Genomic DNA, 22,308 nt, shown 5'->3' on the forward strand with positions numbered 1-22,308 from the left:
CCTCCTAGCTTATAGGGTTTCTGATGAGAAGTCAGCTGTGAGTCTGATTGGAGATCCTCTGAGAGTAATCTGACATTTCTCTCTTGCACATTTTAGGATCTTTTCTTTATGCTTCACTGTGGAGAGTTTAATTACAACGTGTCGTGGTGAGGATCTCTTTTGGTCGTGTTTATTAGGGCTTCTGTGAGCTTCCTGTACTAGGATTTCTCTGTCCTTCTCCAAACCTGGGAAATTTTCTGCTAATATCTCACTAAAAAGGCCTTCCAATCCTTTCTCCCTCTCCATGCCTTCAGGAACTCCTAGAACCCGTATGTTGGTTTTTTTAATAGTATCCTGAAGATTCCTGACAATATGTTTTAGATTTCTAATTTCCTCTTCTTTTCTTTGGTCTGACTGTATCCTTTCCTGTTCTCTGTCTTCTAAGTCCGATATTCTCTCTTCTGCTTCACCCATTCTGTTTGTAAGGCTCTCTATTGTGTTTTTCATTTGATCTATTGAATTCTTCACTTCAGTCACTATCACAGTTTCCTGTTGTACTAGTTGTTTCGTTTCATTTTGATTCCTCCTTAATATTTCATTTTCACGAGAGAGATTTTCTATCTTGTCCATTAAGGATTTCTGTAGTTCAAGAATTTGTTTTTGAGAACTTCTTAATGTTCTTATCAATTTTTTGAGATCTGCTTCTTGCATTTCTTCTATGTCATCATCTTCATAATCTTGAATTGGGGTGCCTATTTCATTTGGGGGCGTCATAGTGACTTCCTTGTTTTTATTACCTCGGTTTTTGCGTTTCTTATTTGGTATATTGGAGATATTTGGTTTCTTCACTGTGGTGCTTTTTCTTGTTATACTATGACTCTAGATTAAGTGGACTGTCTGGTTTTGATGGAGCCTTAGCGGCTTGAGATGGGTGTGGCCTGAGAGCTCTGTTTGGTGTGCCAAAGGTGACACTCCCAGATTAGGCGTGGTAGATCTCTCTCTCTCTCTTTCTTTTTTTGATTCAAAGGGAAGTAATTCCGCACAGCTGAACGAAGTCGGAGGTAGTTAGCAGGCAAATGATATACCCACAGGAGCCAGAGATCGGAAGCTCTTTCCCAAGGACCACACAGGGAATCTGTTCTGCCCTCAGAGTGGGCTCAAATTCTCCTTCAGTCTCCCACTGGGTTGCCAAAGTTACGGAATTGTAGCGTCTCTGGAGAGTACTCACGTGAATTCCGTGAGTTCTCTCCCCCACCGTCTCTTTTTTCACAGTCTCAGTTCAGTAGCACCACAAATTTACTAGGTCCTAATCTCCTGTTAATTCGCCCCGCCCAGAGTCAGGTTTTTCTGCTAGGCTCAGGGCTGGTGCAGACCTGAGGTCGCTCTGCTTATGACGTATGTCCAAGATGGCGCCTGCTCTTTGTCTTGCTCGCCCTTGAGAGGTGAGCGGAGAGAGAGAAACCCGTGTCCATACCAGTCACCTTTTTTCTCTCTCTCTCTCTTCCAGTTAGCCTGGTCAACTTTTCCCTCCCGGGGGTCGTTCCCTCTAGTCTCCTCTCTCCGCTTGCCTGCTGGTGTCTCAGGCTATTGAGGTTCGGCTCACCTCGCGTTCCAGCGCTGGTGTGTTGAGTCTGCCGCTGGTGTCTCGAACTGTGGGCTCCCACGCTCTCCATGCAGGTCCACTGTGAATCACGCATTCCAGAAGAGTTTCTTCTGCTGTTTCCTCCCCTACTCTTCCTTGAACCTGCAGTATCTCCACTTTTATTAAACTGCCTCTCCCCGGACTATCAGTGTGCTCCCTTCCTATTCTGCCATCTTGCCTCCTCCACCATTTTCTTTTAAATATTTTTTAAGGTCTACCCTGTTGGCAAATTTTAGGTATATAATACAGCACATACTATTTACTATAGTCAAACCTCTTGAACATACTCATTTTGTTTAGCTGAAACTTTGCATCTCTTGACCAGCATCTCCTCGCTTTCATTTTCCTCTAGTCTGTGGCAACCACTTTTTTAATCTCTGCTTCTATGCATCTGATAATTTTAGATTTCACATAAAAACATTTTCCTGGGGGACTGGCCCTGTGGCATAGTAGGCTAACCTCTGCCTAGAGCACTGGCATTGTGCCAGTTCGTGTGCTGGCTGTTCCTCCCCTGATCCAGCTCTCTGCTATGGCCTGGGAAAATGGCAGAAGATGGTTCAAGTTCTTGGGCCCCTGCATCCACGAGGGAGACCCAGAAGAAGCTCATTTCTCCTGGCTCATGGATCCCGGTTTCGAATTGGTCCAGTTCTGGCCATTGTGGCCATTTGGAGAGTGAACCAGTGGATGGAAGACCTTTCTCTCTCTCCCTCTCTCTCTAATTCTACATTTCAAATAAATAAATTAATAAAATATTTAAAAATATTTTCTTGGGGTTGGCATTGTGGTGCAGCAGGTTAAGCTGCTACCTGTTATGCCAGCATCCCCTATAGGTGATGATTCCAGTGCTGGTTGTGCCACTTCTGATCCAGCTCCCTGCTAATATGCCTGGAAAAGCAGATGAAGATCGCCAAGTCTTGGGTCCCTGCCACCCTCCTGGGAGACTTAGATGAAGCTCCTGGCTTCTGGCTGTGGCCCAGCCCAGCCCTAACCATTGCAGCCATTTGAGGAATGAACAAGTGGAGGGACGGTACCTCTGTCTCTGTTTCTCTGTCTCTCCCCATGTCTGTAAATCTGCCTTTCAAATAAATACATTTAAAAATATTTTCCTTATTATGTTTATTTCAGTTAGCATAGTGTCCTCCATCTTTATCCATATTGTCACAAACATCAACATACCCTTTTTTACTAAGGTTGTATAGTATTCCACAGTGTGTATGATGTATGTATGTCTATATCTACATATCATATTTTTGTCACTTCTTTTCCAAGGAGTCTTCACCTATTCCAGTGTCTTACAGTGTTTCCTCAATATTTTCCACTAATAATTTGATGGTATCAGGTCATAGATTTAGGTCCTTAATTCATTTAGGGTTTTTTTTGTTTTGTTTTGTTTTATAAGGTGTAAGGTAGGGGTCTTGTTTCATGCTTCTGCATAGAAACGATATTCCTGGCACCATATATTGGAGAGAATCTCTGTTCTCCAGGGAATTATTTTAGCTCATTTGTCACAGATTAGTTGGTTGTAGATGTGTGGATTAATTTCTAGGGTTTTTATTCTGTTCCATGGGCCTATATGTCTATGTTTGTGCTAGTAACTGGCTCGTTTTGATTATAACTGCCTGGCAGAATGTCTTGAAATCTGATGGTTTGATACCTCCAGCTTTGTTTTTGCTATTTAAGATTGCTTTAGCTATTCGGAGTCACCCATGTTTCCATATGAATTTTAGCATCATTTTTTCTAGATCTAAGAGGAATGTCCTTGATGTTTTGATTGGAAACACATTGAATCTGTAAATTGCTCTAGATATTATGGAAATTATGATAATAATAATTCTTCCAATCCAGGAACATGGAAGATTTTCTATTTTTTTGTGTCTTCTATTTCTTTAATGTTTTGTAATTTTCATTGTAGAGATCTTTTACCTTCTTGGTTAAATTTATTCCAAGATAGTTAGTTTGTTGTTGCTATTGTGAATGAGCCTGAACTTACAAGATCTTTCTCAGCTATGGCATTGTCCATGTATGCAAAGGTTACTGATTTTTATATGTTGATTTTATATCCTGCAATTTTGCCAAACTTTATTATGAGTTCCAATAGTCTCTTAGTGAAATCTTTTTGTTTCCCTATATATAGGATCATGACATCTGCAAACAGAAAATTTTCCCAGCAGTGAGCTTTGATGTGGAGGGGATAACCCTTAACTCTGTGCTGTACAGTCTTGGGGGAAGCAGACTCTGGCACAGTTTAACTGTCTTTCCCATGTCATTCAATACATTTTTTTCTCATTTCTGTGCTCATTATGGGTGCTGTAATTTAGAGCTCATGTGAAGGTAATTTTGTGCTTGGATGGCTTTTTATGTCAGTGTTTTTATGAAGGGAACCAGCCTGGAGCTGCCTATTCCACCATTTTGCTGACATCTTACATATCCTTCTTAAAAATAATTTTATTAGCTATAATGTGCATACTATGAAATTCAGTCATTTAAAGTATACATCCCCATTACTCCCTCAACCCATTCTTTAACAACTCTTCTACTTTTCACCTTTATATCATTCCATTTATAGACTTCAATAGGGTTGATATTTTAAAACTTTTTGATGACTGATTTTTTAAAAATTAGCATAATATTTTTAAGCTTTTTTCATGTTCATGTCGCAAAATGGATCAGCAATTATTTCTTTTCAGACAGACGGATATTCCATTTTATAAATATAGCATATTTTGTTTATCCATTTGCCCACTGATGTACTTGTAGATTGCTCTTACCCTTTTGCTATTATAACTAATGCTATTGTAAACATTTTTTTACTGATGCCTATGCAACATATGTTTAATTTCTCTGGTATATATACCTGAGGGTGGATTTACTGGGCCACATAGTTATTCTATATTTAATCACTTGAAGGACTTGAAGAATTTTCAAAAGCGCATGAGCCAGTTTTCATTACAACAGCAATATATGAGGTTTCAGATTCCTCCACATCCCTTTTTACATTGTTGTTACCTTTATTTTGATTTTTACCATCCTCATGGGTATGTATTAATATTTCAGCACAGTTTTTTTTTGCGTTATCCTAATGATAAATGATGTTGAGCATTGTTTTTATGTGTTTTTGCAAAATGTATGTATTTGCAGGGCTAGTGCTGTGATGTAATGGCTTAAGCTGCCATCTGTGGTGCCAGCATTCCATATGGGCACTGATTTGAGTCCCAGCTGCTCTGCTTCCTACCTAGCTCTCTGCTAATGCACCTGGAAAAGCAGTGGAAAATGGCCCAAGTCCATTGGCCCCTTCACCCATGTGGGAGACCCAGAGGAAGCTCCTGGCTCCTGGCTTCGGCCTGGCCTAGCATCAGCCATTGTGATCACTTGATTAGTGAACAGCAGATGGAAGATCTATCTCTCTCCCTCCCCTCCCCATCCCTTTACCCTTCCCCTACCCTTCCCCTTCCCTTCCCCTCTCCCTCTCTCACTCTCTCTACCTCTGCCTTTTATATATAAAATAAATGGATGTTAAAAAAAGAAATTTGTGTATTTCCTCTGGATAATAACATTTAGCACCAGCACTGGAAGTATAGTGGTGAGCATAACTTCTTTCCAAGCTCTTTTGCAAATTTTAAATTAGTTTACTTATAATTTTATTACTTAGGTTAAGTGTTCTTTATAAATCTAATACGAAAAACTCTTAATCCGCTATATTATTTGCAAATATTTTCCCATTCTGAACTGTCTTTTCACTTTATTGATGATGCTCTTTTTGTAAAAATGTTTTTAATTTTGATAAAGTCCAATTTATCTTTTTTTATTTAAAGATTGATTTATTATTTGAAATTCAGAGTTACACAGAGAAGGAGAGGCAGAGAGAGAGAGAGAGAGAGAGAGAGAGAGAGAGTTCGTTCTGCCATCTGCTGGTTCACTCCCCAGTTGGCTGCAATGGCTGGAGCTTTGCCGATCCAAAGCAAAGAGCCAGGAGCTTCTTCCAGGTCTCCCACGTAGGTTCAGGGGCCCGAGGACTTGGGCCATCTTCTACTGTTTTCCCAGGCCATAGCAGTGAGCAGGATCAGAAGTGGAGCAGCCAGGTCTTGAACCGGTGTCCATATGGGATGCTGGCACTGCAGGCGGCAGCTTTACCTACTAAGCCACAGAGCCGGCCTCCCAATTTATCTTTTTTTAATTTTTTTTGCTTGTGCTTTTTGTGCCTTACCAAATCAAAGTCAGGCAGAAATACTCCCTATGTTTTCTAATAATCATTTTGTTATTTTTGCTTTTATATTAGATCTTTGATGCATTGAAAATTAGCTTTCTGTGTGGTATGATATAAGATAGTGGCACATAGTATTTAAATATTTGGTAGAATTCAGCAGTGAATGCATCTGGGCAGATGGTCATCTTATCAAGACACCTTTATAAGTGATGAATCATTTTGCTCTTGCTGCTTTCAGGATTTTCTTCTAGTTTTTGACTTTCATCAGTTTAAATATGATGTTTCTGTTGGTTTCTTTGCATTTATCCTACCTAGACTTTGTTGAACTTCCTGGCTATGTAGGTCATATTTAATAAATTTATTTGGGTAATTTTCAACAATTAAGTCTTTGGATAATTCTTCTATGTTCCTTCTTATATTCTCATTGTATATATTTTGACAGGCTTAATATTAAACACTTCTCTGAGACTATGCTTATTTTTCTTCATTCTTTTTCTACCTGTTCTTTGGCTTCCATAATCTCTTAGCCTATTTATAAATTTGCTAGCTATTTGTTCTACTAGTCAAAATATGATGAGCCTAGCAAACTTTTCGTTTCAATTACTATAATTTGCATTCAAGAATTTTTATTTTAAATAGGTTAATAATTCTTTTCTTCTATAAAATCTCTCTTTGGTGATACTCTCTTTCTGATACAACATTGTCATCATAACTTCCTGTACTTTAATCATGGTTTCCTTTAGGTCTGATGACACATGTATTTTGGGTTCTTTGCAATATTTTCTCTTTGAAATATTTTTTCTTAAATCCAGCATATGATCAACTTACAAATGGCTTCCATTCTCTGCATTTTTCCTTGGTATATGTATGTTTGTTTGTGTGATTCATAAATTTCATAGGAACCTTGGCATTTTAGAAAATATATTATAACTACTTTGGTACTTGTTTCCTCTCGTACTTCCCAAGACTAATTGTTATTTTCTAATTTATGTGTTTGGTGAATGACTGAATAATTTCAGTGAGGTGTAGTCCCCCACCTAAACCCCATAGTGTTGTACCTCTGATATTGCTCTTTATAGTGTGTCTACCTACAGAAACCTGAGATGACAGTAGTAGGGCTTTCTTTCATTATTTCTTTTACCACCTCTACTGGTTAAACTCCACTAATTGCCAATAAACTATTCTGTTTTTTAAAAATGCCCTGGGCATAAATTCATCCACAGTGAAACCAATACAATTGGCTCTTTCAATGGAATATTCCATCAGGTCATTGTTTGATATTTTTTCTGATACCTATCCTTAAAACACCCTCATTTTTACACTTCTCTGTGATATTTTGAAAATTAATTCAGTTATATTGGGAACACTTTAGAAACCATCTTTTTTTTTTTTTTTGACAGGCAGAGTTAGACAGTGAGAGAGAGAGAGACAGAGAGAAAGGTCTTTCTTCCATTGGTTCACCCCCCAAATGGCAGCTACGGCCAGTGCTGTGCCGATCTGAATCCAGGAGCCAGGTGCTTCCTCCTGGTCTCACATGCGGGTGCAGGGGCCCAAGCACTTGGGCCATCCTCCACTGCCTTCCCAGGCCACAGCAGAGAGCAGGACTGGAAGAGGAGCAACCGGGACAGAACTGGCACCCCATCAGGGACTAGAATCCGAAGTGCCGGCGCCACAGGTGGAGCTATTAGCCTAGTGAGCTGCGGCGCCAGCCGAAACTATCTGTTTTTAAGCCTGCATTTCTACCCAGGCATAATCTCTGCGCCATGTCTTTTAGAAGCTGGAGGTGGTTACAAGACAATCTTCTATCTGAGTGATTCTCCAAATCCAGGGAGTGTGAGCAAGTATCCTCATATTATCTCCGCTTTGTTCTACTTGAATGGGAGTAGTGCTCCACAAGATAAGATAAATCCAGCTGTAAGTTATAGTATAAGCTGTCATTTTCTTACCATGTTCTTTGTTCTGTTAACTTATATGTGGACATGCAGTAGTGCAGAAAAATATTAGTATTTCTTTTTTTAAGGTATTGGAATCAAGCTACACATCCTAGTGCAGAGTCACATGATATAGAGTAAATTTCTTATCTGGAAGAGAAGAGAAATGAAGCAATAAGTCAAGTCTCCCTGATTGCTTAGCCTGTCTTCCTGGGCTTTCAGACTTAACCAGGAGATGCACTTAATGTGGCTGTCCTGTCTGGCGGTGGAGACATTCCATGGGTGGATTGCCCCAATCTCTGTGTACACAGGAATTCCCTCCCCTTGGCGTTTTAACCCTTAGTTTCAGGACACACTGGGTACATGGAAGCAATGGGGGAAGGAAGTACAGTAGCAGAAGGCACCGAGTTCCTTGTCTCAGCTCCAACCCAGTCATGATCAGATGCTGGGGATGAGGGAGGGAGCATACATCTCTGTTATTCTGTTATTATCACCATCATGCAACCAACATACTTTGCAGAAGGAACTATCTGATAGAGCTGTGGAGGATGGGATCAACTCTGAAACTGTATTCTATTAATACTGACTGGCCCTAGTGCATAAAACATCAGATATTATATCAGCACAATATAAATTTGCTAACATTTTATATCCTTACAATACATGTTACATAACCCAAATTAACTAAAATAAGCTATCAAATAAGTATCTTAAATATCTTAAAACACTGAAAAGATAATAATCCATTTAACCCTGAACATTTTATTTTATTTTATTTGACAAATAGAGTTAGCAGTGAGAGAGAGAGAGAGAGAGAGAGAGAGAGAAAGGTCTTCCACTGGTTCACTCCCCAAATGGCCGCTGTGGCTGGAGCTATGCCGATCTGAAGCCAGGAGCCAGGTGCTTCCTCCTGGTCTCCCATACGGGTGCAGGGGCCCAAGCGCTTGAGCCATCCTCCACTGCCCACCCCCGGGCCACAGCAGAGAGCTGGAAGAGGAGCAACTGGGACTAGAACCCGGCACCCATATGGGGTCACAGGTGGAGGATTAACCAAGTGAGCCATGGCCCCTACCCTGAACATTTTAAATAAAGCTGTAGACAAGATCTAATCAAAGTTATGGTAATCACTCTGTCAGTAAAAAGTGGCAGATAATGTTAACTCTGTTAAAATTTAGTTCTTCCAACAGTCAAGGCTCCAAAACAGTGAAGGAAAACACATGCCCCTTCCTTTCAGATGCATACAAGTCTCATTATCTATGTCATTTACAGTAGCACGGAAAAACCTTAATTATAAACGACATCAGCATATGAACCCATGACTTCAAGACAGTTAAATACATTGTGGGACACATCCTGTTGTCAAGAGCAGAAGGACTGAGTGAAGCTACACTGAAGAGGAGGGAAAGAGGTCTGTCAGGAGTTCTGCTCTCTGGACTTCTAAGTCAGAAGAGCTACTTTATAATAATTTCCTCTAATCTCATCTATCCTAATCTCACACAGCATTCAATTTTTACAATCCTTCTACAGCATACTTATTCCTTTTGTTCCTCTTTCTATCCAAAAAATTCTTTCTGTGAACCTTCTGTCACAAGAATACATTCTAATGCTTATAGCTTCCTCCACAACTTTATTTCCTACTTACTGGTTCCTTTAATTCACATCCTAAAACAAACCTCAACACCTCTAAGTTAACAGAAAAACATCTTTTAAAAGGGGGCTGTGGTGTTTTGGCATAGTGGATAAAGCCACCACCTGTGGTGCTGACATCCCATATGGGCACCTGTTTGAGTCCTGGCTGCTCCATTTCCAATCCAATTGCCTGCTAGAGTGCCTAAGAAAGCAGTGAAGGATGGCCCAAGTCCTTCGGTCCCTGCATCCATGTGGGAGGCCCAGGGGAAGCTCCTGGCTCCTGGCTTCAGATTGGCCCAGCTCTGGCTGTTGTATGGAGATTACAAGAGCAATTACTTCAAGTGTACATGCTGTTCTGCTTTCAGGACTTGTTTCCTTGTTCCATTGAACAAAAATTTATTTTCTTCCCATTTTCTTTGGCCTCTGTTACTCGCATAGACTAATATCTACCTAGCTATCTTAAAAATTTGTCATGTCCATTCTATGAAATTTTATCGATTTTTATTTCATCCCATGAGTTCCACTTTGCACAATTATTCGATCTATAAGTTTTATGGCTCATTTTTATAATTTATATTTGTTATTTATTTCCCTATTTTCCTTTAAATTCTTGAAATATGTGTAATAAATACTTTAGAACTTTTATTCATTAAATTATAGTAACATTTTTGAACTATTTATGTTGACAGACTTCTCTAGTTAAGGATTGTTAAGGTTCAAAATTTCTTGCCTTATTATTGACTGAATGCTGTACATAAGGTTGGTTGATTCCTTCATTGTCTTCAAGAATTTCCAGCTTTGGCAGGCATTCTAACTTGTATCTTATCTTGACTGTTTCAAAGATTATACTGAAGATTTATTAACACTCCTTTAGAGTAGCCTTCATTGTAGAAGTAGTGTGCTCTTCAGCCTTGGGATAAAACCCAGTTGATAATGTTGAATCATCCTTTTCATGCACTGATACCTTATATTTGCTTGTATTTCGTTGAGCATTTTTGCATCTATGTTTATCAGGGTGATTGGTATGTAGGTTTCTTTTTTTTTTTTTTTTGTGCCTATTTCTGGCCATGGAATCAAGCTTTTGTGGCTTTGTAGACGAAATTTGGGAGTTTCTTCCATTGAAATTTTTTGAAATAGTTCAAGGTGAATTGGTGTTAACCCTTTTAAAGTTTTGTAAATTCAAAAGTGAAGCTATCTAGTCCTAGACTTTTCTTTGTTGGAATACCTTTTGTTACTCATTTGATCTCATTACCTGTTTTTCTTTTGTTCATAATTTCATTGTTGCTTTCTATATCTTCATGGTTCAATGTTGAAGATGTAATCTAGGCTCATAATCAATAAACTTTGAGTTAATCAGAAGGAAATTCATACAGAGTGTCCCTTTTAACCATGTGAACTCTATTTTAAACATTTTATTTTAATTATCCTTAATTATGGGGCCTGCTGTAATAAGCCAACACAAGTATTTGACATATGAAGACCAAATGATGTTAGTTAGCATCTTCATCTCTTTATATACTTGAGGTGTTCAGAAATCAGAAATCTTAGAATGGGTCTCTGGTTTGGAGGAAGTAGGCTTGCTGAGTTTTGAAAGGGTCATGTGACCAGGAAATTCTAAAGTCAAGAGCAATCCCTGGCAGACATCTGTCAGCAAAATGGGAGCCTCAAGCCTACAACTACACAGTATTGAATTCTGTCAACATCTACTGAGCTCTGAACAAAACTGCAATCTTACATGGAAAGACAACTGCAGCCAACACCTGGATTTCATCCTAGTGACACCCTGAGCAAAGAAGCCACTTGAGCCTTGCTGGACTTCCGCCCTACAGAAACTGTGACATAAGAAATGGATTTGAATTTAAGTTGTCAAAGGTTTCTTTTTGCTTTTGTTTTACCAGGAATAATAAAAACAATAAAAATTTAAAAAATAGACAGCCAATATAGTAATGAATGAAAAATAGGTAAATGTTTGTCCCTTAAATTTAAACTACCTGAAGATACCATTAAGTAACAACTTAATACGTTATCCCTCTTAGTATTTTTTTTGTTTGTTCTACTTAATACTTTTGGTTGAATACTGTAATCAATACACAGTTATTCTCAAGTGTTGAAACTTAACTGAAAAGTGATCACTGTAAAATATAAGAGTGGGAATAAGAGAGGGAAGAGATGTGCAATTTGGGACATGCTCAAGCTGACTTACCTCAAACGGTAAAGTTAGAAACATACCAGGTGATTCCAATTCAATCCCATCAAGGTGGCATGTACCAATGCCATCTCACTAGTCCCAGTGATCAATTTCAGTTCACAATTGATCATAATGATAGGACTAAGAGCCAAAGGGATCACACAAACAAGACTAGTGTCTTCAAATACTAGCTGATAGAATAAAAAAGGGAGAGAACGATCCAACATGGGAAGCAAGATACACAGCAGACCCATAGAATGGCGGATGTCCTAAACAGCACTCTGGCCTCAGAATCAGCCCTTAAGGCACGCGGATCTGGCTGAAGATCCCATGAGAGTATTACAGACATGGAAAGCCAAAACACTCTGGCAAAATAAACAACAACAACAACAACAACAAAAACAAACAAACCCTAAATGAAAGATCTTCACAAGTGAGATCCCAGTGAAAAGAACAGGTCATCAAAGAAGGAGGTACCTTTCTCTGAAGGGAGGAGAGAACTTCCACTTTGACCATGGCCTTGTCTAAATATGATCAGAGCTGGTGAACTCAAAAGGCTTCCATAGCCTTGGAAACTCATGACAAGAGCCTAGGGTGATTACTGAGGCCATAAACAAGAGTGTCAATTTGTTAAGTCAACAACAGGAGTCACTGTGCACTTACTCCTCATGTAGGATCTCTGTCCTTAATGTGCTGTACATTGAGATTTAATGCTATATCTAGTACTCAAACAGTATATTTCACTTTGTGTTTCTATGTGGGTGCAAACTGTTGAAATCTTTACTTAATGTACGCTAAACTGATCTTCTGTATATAAAGAGAACTGAAAATGAATCTTGATGTGAATGGAAGGGGGGAGGGAGCGGGAAAGGGGAGGGTTGCGGGTGGGAGGGAAGTTATGGTGGGTGGGAAGCCATTGTAATCCATAAGCTGTACTTTGGAAATTTATATTCATTAAATAAAAGTTAAAAAAATAAAAATAAGTAATGTCTTATTGAAGAAATCTCATTAATTTTGTTATAGACATGTCTTTTTATGAGTTTTCACTAAGAATCTAGAAAGGGGCTGGCATGTGGCATCATGGGTTAAACCTCAGCCTGCAAATGTGGCATCTCATGTGGGTACTGGTTTGTGGTCTGGCTGCTCCATTTTCAATCCAGCTCTCTGCTAATGCACCTTGGAAGGCAGCTGAAGATGGCCCAAGTGCTTGTGCCTCTGCACCCATGTGGAAGACCCTGATGAAACTCCTGACTCCTGGCTTTGGCCCGGTCCATTGCCAGCTGTTGCAGGCATTTGGGGAGTGAACCGGGATATGAAAGATTATCCCTCCCTCCCTCCCTCTAACTCTGCCTTTCAAATAAATGGAATAAGTCTTTTAAAAAAAATCTAGGAGAACAAATTTAGTTTTGCGTACTTTTTCTTTCCTTTCTATTTCCTTTTACAGAGTGCTCTCTTAGTTTATATCACTCTTTCCTCCCCTGTATTATTTTTGTGATGTAAATGACTCTGAAAGTGATGAAAAAAGATCAATAACCATGAACTTTGCCTTTCATGTTACTTCTTTCTCCTTCCTTACAACCTTCCTATGAACAATTTGCATTATTTAATAATGGAGAGAGACAAAGGAAACATATCCCAAGTCAGAATTAGGGCAAAATAATAAGTTACTAGTGTTACACAGTAGATTGAAGTTACGGCACTTCACAGTAACCTATTCTGTCTTTTATGAGCAAATAAAAGAAAGGAACTCCAAGTGATGAAAAAAGATCAATAACCATGAACTTTGCCTTTCATGTTACTTCTTTCTCCTTCCTTACAACCTTCCTATGAACAATTTGCATTATTTAATAATGGAGAGAGACAAAGGAAACATATCCCAAGTCAGAATTAGGGCAAAATAATAAGTTACTAGTGTTACACAGTAGATTGAAGTTACGGCACTTCACAGTAACCTATTCTGTCTTTTATGAGCAAATAAAAGAAAGGAACTCCAAGACTCCAATCATAAAATGTCAAGGAAAGGGAAAGGATGATTACCCTGACTTGAGGAGTATACATTATATAAATGTATTGAAATGTCACAGTGCAACCCATAAATATGTACTATGATTGTTAATAAAAATTTTATAAAGGTAACATACAAAATATGAATAAAGAGTGAAAATGAAGAACAGATACATGTTTAAATACAAGTCAATTTCTAACTTTGACAGGTTCAAAAATGCTCCATTTGCCTGCTATGAAGAAATACAGTCTCAAACAGATAGTTTTGGGAACTGCGGTAAAGACAGGAACAAATATACACCCTGCGGATGGAGGTTTGTTATACAAATATCAATACTTTTCTTGTGTTCTGTGTTTCTTTTCTTGCTTTGCTCTCCCTAGGTTAAGCATGTCACTCGTTTCAGTGGTACTGCAGAAACACCTGTGCATGAGAGTGAATCTCAAATCTAAACCTCCAGCCCTGACATCTTTCTAATGCTACAGACTATAAAATCTCATTTTATTTCAGATTATTTATATGTGAAGGATCATTAGGCTCCTATATCCAATCCAGAATTGAAATTCATGATACTGTGTGTATTGTGGGCAATCCCCTTAATACTGGCTGTGCTGTGGCCACCATCTGGCTGTATTCCAGGCTCTTCCCTCTACCTATGAAAGAACTAATGAAGGGGTTTAGGAAAGCAGGATTTATTTAAAAGAGTGGTACACACTCAGTCATGAGTGTGGACAGCCTCTATCAAAGAGGAAGAAAAGGGCCAGCATTGTGGTGCAGTGGGTAAAGTCATCACCTCGACGCTGGCATGCTATATGGACCCTTGTTTGTGTCTCAGCCACTTCACTTCCTATCCAGGTTGCTGCTAATGGCCTAGAAAAAGCAGTGGAAGATGGCCCAAGTACTTGGGCCCCTGATACCCACTTACTTTTGTAATATATTATTTATCAATAATTATTTTAATAAAATAAAATAATTTATTAATAATAAAATAATATAAATTATTAATAATAAATTTACTAGTAATACACTGTCTCTTGGATGAAGTTCTTGTCTCTTGGCTTTGGCATGGATCAGCCTTGGCTGTTGCGGCCATTTGGGGAGTAAACTAGTAGATGGAAGACCTCTTTCTCACGCTCTGCCCCCCTCCCCCCTCCCTCTCTCTCTGTAACTCTGGCTTTTGAATAAATAAATAAATAAATCTTTAAAAAGAGAAAAGAAGAGCTGCTGTTCTCTACAAGGTTGGGGTCATCCTTTAAAAGGATGAGGGAGGTGCTCTAGTTGAATATTCAAATAGGACTGAATTTTGATAGAGCTTCAGTACTGCTGGCTTCTGTGTCCCCCTTTATTGGGAATCTTGGAGGAATCATGGGCTGTAGCACACACATGGTTATCATGGCATCTTTGCATCATGGGGAGTGAGGTTCATTTGCATGACGGAGAATGGATGTGTACAGCCTGCAGTCAGGTTGGATGGGCATGGAAGAAGGTATGGTTTATCTGTTGCAGGCCTGTGGCACAGATGCTGCTGGCAGCCTCTCGGCTATTCTTTGCTTACTAGTTCCCTGCATGCCCAAATGAGCTGTACATTTCCTTTCCAATTTTCCTTATGGAACTTGTATCTCCACTCACTTGGTTGCTTGTTCCAGATGAAGATTGCTTAGTGTCTATAAAATAAAGTTCACTTTCTCATGCACCTAAAGAGTTACCTCTTTAATATTGTGGCCATGACCTTAACAAAATATTTATTAAGAACAAGTTATGTGCTAGACACCAGGCTAATAACTAGTTAACAAAGCATAGTTATAGGATTGACATACATACTTGTATAGTGTAGTTCTGTGCTTCCTTGATTTGCCTGTTACTACTTTCGTTTATCAGTATCACACTCTTCCTGTTGAAAATTTAATAATTTTAATTCACATTCTGTGAGGTTTTCCATAACTGTTACGTTAGAATGTGTCCTCATCTTAAGTCTTCATCAGTATTGTAGTTCATCTGTAGCATTTTTAATGGAATTTGTGTCAGATGTAATACTGGAATGAGAGGTCTTTGAGGGTAGGAGTAACATTTACTCATATTTTTTATTCGTCTATAGTGAGAGATAAAATTATGGGGTACATTGATTATATGATAGTAAATATATAATATGCACAGTGAATAGAAATCTATTATGAATGAAATCCTGGGGCTGGTGCTATGGTGTAGTGGGTGGGACCACTGCCTGTAGTGCTGGCATTCCATATGGGCACCAGTTCCAGACCCGGCGGCTGCTCCAATTCTGATCCAGCTCTCTGGATTCTCCACCAATGGAGGATGGCCCAGGTCCTTGGGCCTCTGCACCTGTGTGTGAGACCCAGAGGAGACTCCTGGCTCCTGGAGGCAGATCAGTGCAGCTCCGGCCATTCATTGCAGCCATCTGGGGAGTGAGCCAGTGGATGGGGGACTGACATTTCTCTCTCTCTCTCTCTCTCTCTCTCTGTCGACTTCTCTGTAACTCTGCCTTTCAAATAAATAAATCAATCTTTAAAAAAACAAAAAGAATGAAATCCTGACATTAGATAAAAGATTGCAGGAACTGGTAATGATTATGCTACGTGAAATAAGCCAGACCCAGAAATACAAATATCACGCCTTCCCTTATTTGTGGAAGTTAATATATAGAGTGTATGAAAATTGGATGGATGTCATAACACTTGGAATATATTTATAAATATTGCTTCACTGAGAGGTAGAGTTACAGACAGAGAGAAGGAGAGACAGAGAGAAAGGTCTTCCATCTGCTGGTTCACTCCCCAGCAACAGCCAGGGCTGCACTAATTCGAAACCAGGGACCGGGAGCTTCTTCTGGGTCTCCCACATGGGTGCAGGGGCCCAAGCACTTTGGTCATCTTCCACTGCTTTCCCAGGCCATAATCAGAGAGCTGGATCAGAAGAGGAGCTGCTAGGACATGAACTGGTGCCGATATGGGATACTGGCACCACAGGCAAAGGCTTAGCCTACTATGCCACAGCACTGGCCTAATTTTAATGAACTTTTAACAGATTCAATATGATTTGTAGATACAAGTCTAAGAACCTGATGATATCCTACTCTTCCCTCCCTCTCTTTTACCTTTTTTTTCAGTTTTAGAAATAATACATTTTAAGCCGGTGCTGCAGCTCAATAGGCTAATCCTCCGCCTGCGGCGCTGGCACACTGGGTTCTAGTCCCGGTTGGGGTGCCAGATTCTGTCCCGGTTGCCCCTCTTCCTGTCCAGCTCTCTGCTATGGCCCGGGAGTGCAGTGGAGGATGGCCCAAGTGCTTGGGCCCTGCACCCGCATGGGAGACCAGGAGAAACACCTGGCTCCTGGCTTCAGATCAGCCGCGGCGGGCATTGGAGGGTGAACCAAAGGCAAAAGGAAGACCTTTCTCTCTGTCTCTCTCTCTCACTGTCCACTCTGCCTGTAAAAAGAAAAAAAAATAATAATACATTTTAAATTCATAGCACAGTAAAAAAGCTTAATATTTTGATTAAGAACTTTAACAACTAAAAAATTAAACCTATAAAAAATAAAAACCTGTTTATATTACTGAATGAAAAATGCTTAGATAAATGGAATTGTACATTTCTGCCTTTTACTTTAAATGTTAGTGTTAAAAATTTACATCCCGGTCGGGGTGCCGGATTCTGTCCTGGTCACTCCTCTTCCTGTCCAGCTCTCTGCTGTGGTCCGGGAGTACAGTGGAGGATGGCCCAAGTCCTTGGGCCCTGCACCCTCAAGGGAAACCAGGAGAAGCACCTGGCTCCTGGCTTTGGATCAGCGCGGTGCACCGGCCCCCGTGTACCAGCCACGGCGGCCACTGGGGGGTGAACCAACGGCAAAGGAAGACCTTTCTCTCTGTCTCTCTCTCACTGTCCACTCTGCCTGTCAAAAAAAATTACATTTTCTCCTAAGTGCATTGACATAAATAAATAGTGATTCTTTTTTAAGCAAATAAAGCAAATCCAAATCATTCCTAATTAAGTGTTTAATGCATAATAATTATTTACATTTATTATGTTTGCAGGAATCTTATATGTGGACGATTAATTTGTACCTACCCTTCTCGAACTCCTTTCTATCAAGCAAATGGTGCTGTGATTTATGCTTACGTACGAGATAATATATGTGTGACGATAGACTACAAATTGGCTGGTTCAGCGCCAGATCCACTGGAGGTCAAAAACGGCTCTGAATGTGATACAGGGAGGGTAAATGATTTAAAATCTATTTGACACTAGTTTTATTCACTACTTTAATATATTCATTTATGAATCAAATTTTATTCATTTCTAGTGTTGTATGTATTTGGAGGACAAAATAAATATATTTAATTTCTAGATACTAAGAGGATAATGGTATGTCTTAAAATTCCCGTGTTTACAGCAAGGAAACTCCAATTACTTTAAGGTTGGAGATTGGAGAGAAGTCTTAGAAATACATTGAGGTTAAGTACTTCATAGCATGGGAAATCATGATTTTCCTCAGATAAAGGACAAAGTAGGAATCCTACTAGTATTATAAAAGTATGTCACTCCATAACTCAGTTTATAAGGGCCCACCTGATATCAAGCAGATTATAATTAAATCTCATCTCTTATCTGATGACATTATGCAAGTGACTTAACCAGTCTGAGAAACTTCAACTCTATGTAAAGTGAGGATAATGATAACATTTACTCCATGGCCCAATGTAAGAGCTAAATAAAATTCAGGTATTATTATTGATTTTTACCACTATAATTTTTTATATCTGAGCCCAACAGAAGTCTGAAAAAAAATAGAAGAAATAAATTTACCTCAAAACCTCATCTTTGTTCACGAGGAAACATATGTATAATTATAGTATAAATAGTAGAAACATAGTAAAAACTGTAAGTTTTAAAGACAGATGCACATAAATTTGAATTCTGAATCTTCCACTTACTTGTTAAGTTATCTTGAACATATTATTTAATATGGTTAAACTTTTATTTAGTGGGTAAACTTCTAATAATTTTACAGTTTAAATAAAGTTTACAAGGGAAAATACATACTCTCATTAATACTGGTTTCCTTTTCATGCATAGAAGTTGCAAATGTCTTCTTGAAGGAAGTTTAGGCCAGGGAGCTCAGTAGATATATTTATGAATATATTCATGAAGCCAAAACAACTAAAATATGCAACACTTCCATAAAATATTTGAGATTATTCAGTGGGTAATTTAATAAGAATAGAATACTTTTTATATCATGAACAATTCTGAGAGATAATGTGTGAAAACAGATTTTATCAGTAGCTTTTTATAATACTATAAATTATGTATGTTGAAGCACTTTGTTTTCTAAGTCAGTGTTCTCATGTAGTAGGCACCTTATCTCAATTTCAATCAAGCTAGGCATAGAATACATGCTACATTCCAAGAGGAGTTTTTAAGTACACCTCACTGTGGCTGGCTCTGTGGCACAGAGGGTTAAAGCCTCAGCCTGCAGTGCCAGCAGCCCATGTGGGCTCTTTTTTGGATCCAGGTTCCTGCGAATGCACCGGAGAAAGTAGCAGAGGATGAGCTAAGTCCTTGAGCCCCAGCACTCACATGGGAGACCCAGAAGAAGCTCCAGGCTCCTGACTCCTGGCTCCTAAATTCAGATTGGCTCAGCTCTGGCCATTGCAGCCATTTGGGGAGGAACCAGCAGATAGAAGACATATTTCTCTCTCTGTGTCTCTACCTCTCTCTAATTCTTTCAAATAAATATTTTTTTTTTAAAAAATCACACTTCATTTCCCAGTTCCAGTGAGAGAAGAGTTAAAGAGTTAGATTCAGGGTTTAAAGGGATTATATTGGTGGCCAGTATTGTGGGTTAGTGGGCTAAGCACTGTATTTGATGTTTATTCCCTATATTGGAGAAACTTTTCAAGTCCCAGCTGCTCTGCTTCTAATCTAGTTCCGTGCTAATGTACATGGGAAAGTAGCAGACGATGGCCCAAAATTTAAGTCCCTGCCACCCAGGTAACAGATTTTGGTGGAGTTCTTGGTTCCTGGCTTTGGCCTGGCCCAGCCATGGCTCCTATGGCCATTTGGGGAATGAACTGGAAAATGGAAGATTCTTCTCTCTCTCTCTTTCGCTCTCTCTTGCTCTCACTCTCTTTCATTCTATCACTCTGCCTTTCAAATAAATAAATCTTAAAAGATCAGATTTTAAAAGGCTTTGTGGTCTATTTCTTTGAAGAGTTGTATTGTGCATTAATGTGTAAAATGAGGCATTTTCACATTCATCATCTCGTTTTGACTTACAACTGAAATGCCATTTACTTTTTCTATTTTTAGAGAAATGCATTTTGCTCATGTAGGAAAACTGTAATTTAGAAAAGCTGAGACTGCTGTAAGTAACAGAGTTGGGGATATATCCCTAGTACTTTGCATCCCAATTGGCACACTTTATCTATCCCTAGTACTTTCCCATTTGGTACACTTCATTTTTTCAATTAAAGGCTTGTTTGGGAGGGAGGGAGACAGATAGGAAGACATAATGAGAGAGTAAGAGAGCTCCCATCCACTAGTTCATGTTACAAAAGCCAAGTACTTGGTTCAGGTTTTCCATGTGAGTGGCAGGGGCTCGTCTGGCATCTCCTGCAGCCTTCCAGGTGTGACTGAACTGGAAAGTGGAATCAGGAGTGGAGCCTGGGACTCAAACCCAGGCATTTTTTAACCCCTAGGCAAAATGTCTACCCCCTGCTTACTCTTTTTTAAAGAGTTATGTATATATTATTTGAAAATCAGAGTTAGAGAGAGAGAGATCTTCCACCACTAGTTTACTCCCCAGATGGCCACAATGGCCAAGGCTGGGTCAGGCTGAAGCCAGTAGTCTCAAACTCCATCTGGGTCTCCCACATGGGTGGCAGGGGCTCAGACATCTGGAACATTCTCCACTACTTTTCCAGGAACATTAGCAGCGAGCTGGAGTGGAAGTGGAACAGTCAGGACTTTAATTGGTGCCCATATAGGGTGCAGACATGCAGGTGGCAGCTTAATCTATTGTGCCACAACACCCTGCTTACTCTATCCTTAAACTTAAAAGGATATGCATACATTTATGGTATATTTTGTAATAAAGTTATCAGTATCTCATTAAGTTTAAAGATGTTTAGTTTTATTTTATTTCAAGAAGGGAGAGGAAGAGAGAGAGGGAAAGGGAAAGGGAAAGAGGGGGAAAGGGAAAGGGAAAGAGAGAGAGAGAGGAGAGAGAGAGATCTCCATTTATTGGTTTACTCCCCAATGCATACATCTGCCAGGGCTGAGTCAGGCCAAAGCCAGGAGCCTGGTACTCTGTGTGGGTCTCCAACATGGGTGGGAGGGACCCACATATTTGAACTATCATCTGGGCCTGGTGCCGCAGCTCACTAGGCTAATCCTCCACCTTGTGGTGCCGGCACACCAGGTTCTAGTCCCGGTCGGGGCGCCGGATTCTGTCCCAGTTGCCCCTCTTCCAGGCCAGCTCTCTGCTGTGGCCAGGGAGTGCAGTGGAGGATGGCCCAAGTGCTTGGGCCCTGCACCCCATGAGAGACCTGGCTCCTGCCATCAGATCAGCACAGTGTGCCGGCTGCAGTGTGCCGGCCGCGGCGGCCATTGGAGGGTGAACCAATGGCAAAGGAAGACCTTTCTCTCTCTCACTGTCTACTCTGCCTGTCAAAAAAAAAAAATTGAACTATCATCTGCTGCCTCCTAGGATAAGCAGTAGCAGCAAGGGGGACCAGAAGTGGAGTAGCTGGGATTGAACAAGGCACTCCACATGAAATATGGTATTCCAAAGAGTGACTTAACAACTGAAACAAACAATACATGCCTCCTTTATTATGTTTTAATAAAAGATCCCATTATATACATTAAATACTTAGGGGGATCTAGTAAAGCTCATAATTTATGAAAACAATATGTGCTATGATTATATTGAGTTGATTTTCTGTGCAAATTTTTTAATGTCCAATGGATGCAATACATTCTTTTAACTATGTGCTCAAGAATAGTTTTTTTACATTTCATTGTATTCTAATAAAAAGTTGTTCTTTGATTATTAATTTCTTTTTGGCATGACCAATCTTATTTCATTGATATTCCCTAGTTCCTGCCTGAAAACTTCTAAATATTATTTATTTTATTTTAGTTTTAGGTTTATAGCAAAATTGACTATATGCTACAAAGGGTTTCCATGTACTTTTTGCCATCTACATTCCACACAACCAACCCCACAATCCACAACCTACACCATAGTCATAAATTTGGTGCATCTACACTGACTCATCTTTATCAACTAAAGTTCATAGTTTGCATTAGGGTTACCTGGAAAATCCTCAAATATTTGGAGATTAAATAACATCCTTCGAAATAACACATTGGTGGAGAAGAATACTGAACAGAAATTTTAAAGCATTTTGAAATAAATGAAATACAACTTCTCAAAATTAGTGGAACACAGTGAAAGTGGTACCTAGAAATTTATAGCATTGAGTGATTGATTTTATCCTATGCAATTATTGATTTTGATATATATTGGCTGAATTTTTTTGACTTTTTCGTACATTTTTCTTTAGATTTGTATAAATCGTTTATGTGTAGAATCAAGAACACTTAAAAGTCAATCATATACTTGTCGACAACAGTGCCATGGAAATGGAGTAAGTAAGCCTATGTTTCCCTGAATCACATCTCTCTTGAGAGTAATCATTCACTAGTTTTT

General features: G+C 39.4%; 1 protein-coding gene across 1 annotated transcript in view; it reads left to right on the top strand.

The window, feature by feature from the left end:
* LOC138843046 (disintegrin and metalloproteinase domain-containing protein 32) overlaps positions 1 to 22,308 on the top strand; it is a 591,210-nt gene that overhangs the window by 545,803 nt on the left and 23,099 nt on the right. The window contains exons 17-19 of the mRNA XM_089327034.1: positions 13,787 to 13,891; positions 17,624 to 17,807; positions 22,163 to 22,246. Coding sequence (XP_089183160.1) covers positions 13,787 to 13,891; positions 17,624 to 17,807; positions 22,163 to 22,246 — 373 coding nt within the window. The remainder of the gene's footprint in view (positions 1 to 13,786; positions 13,892 to 17,623; positions 17,808 to 22,162; positions 22,247 to 22,308) is intronic.

This window comes from Oryctolagus cuniculus, chromosome 2 (assembly GCF_051225735.1).
Source record: "Oryctolagus cuniculus isolate XC-2025 breed Fujian yellow rabbit chromosome 2, ASM5122573v1, whole genome shotgun sequence".
In the NCBI taxonomy this organism is placed as follows: domain Eukaryota; kingdom Metazoa; phylum Chordata; class Mammalia; order Lagomorpha; family Leporidae; genus Oryctolagus; species Oryctolagus cuniculus.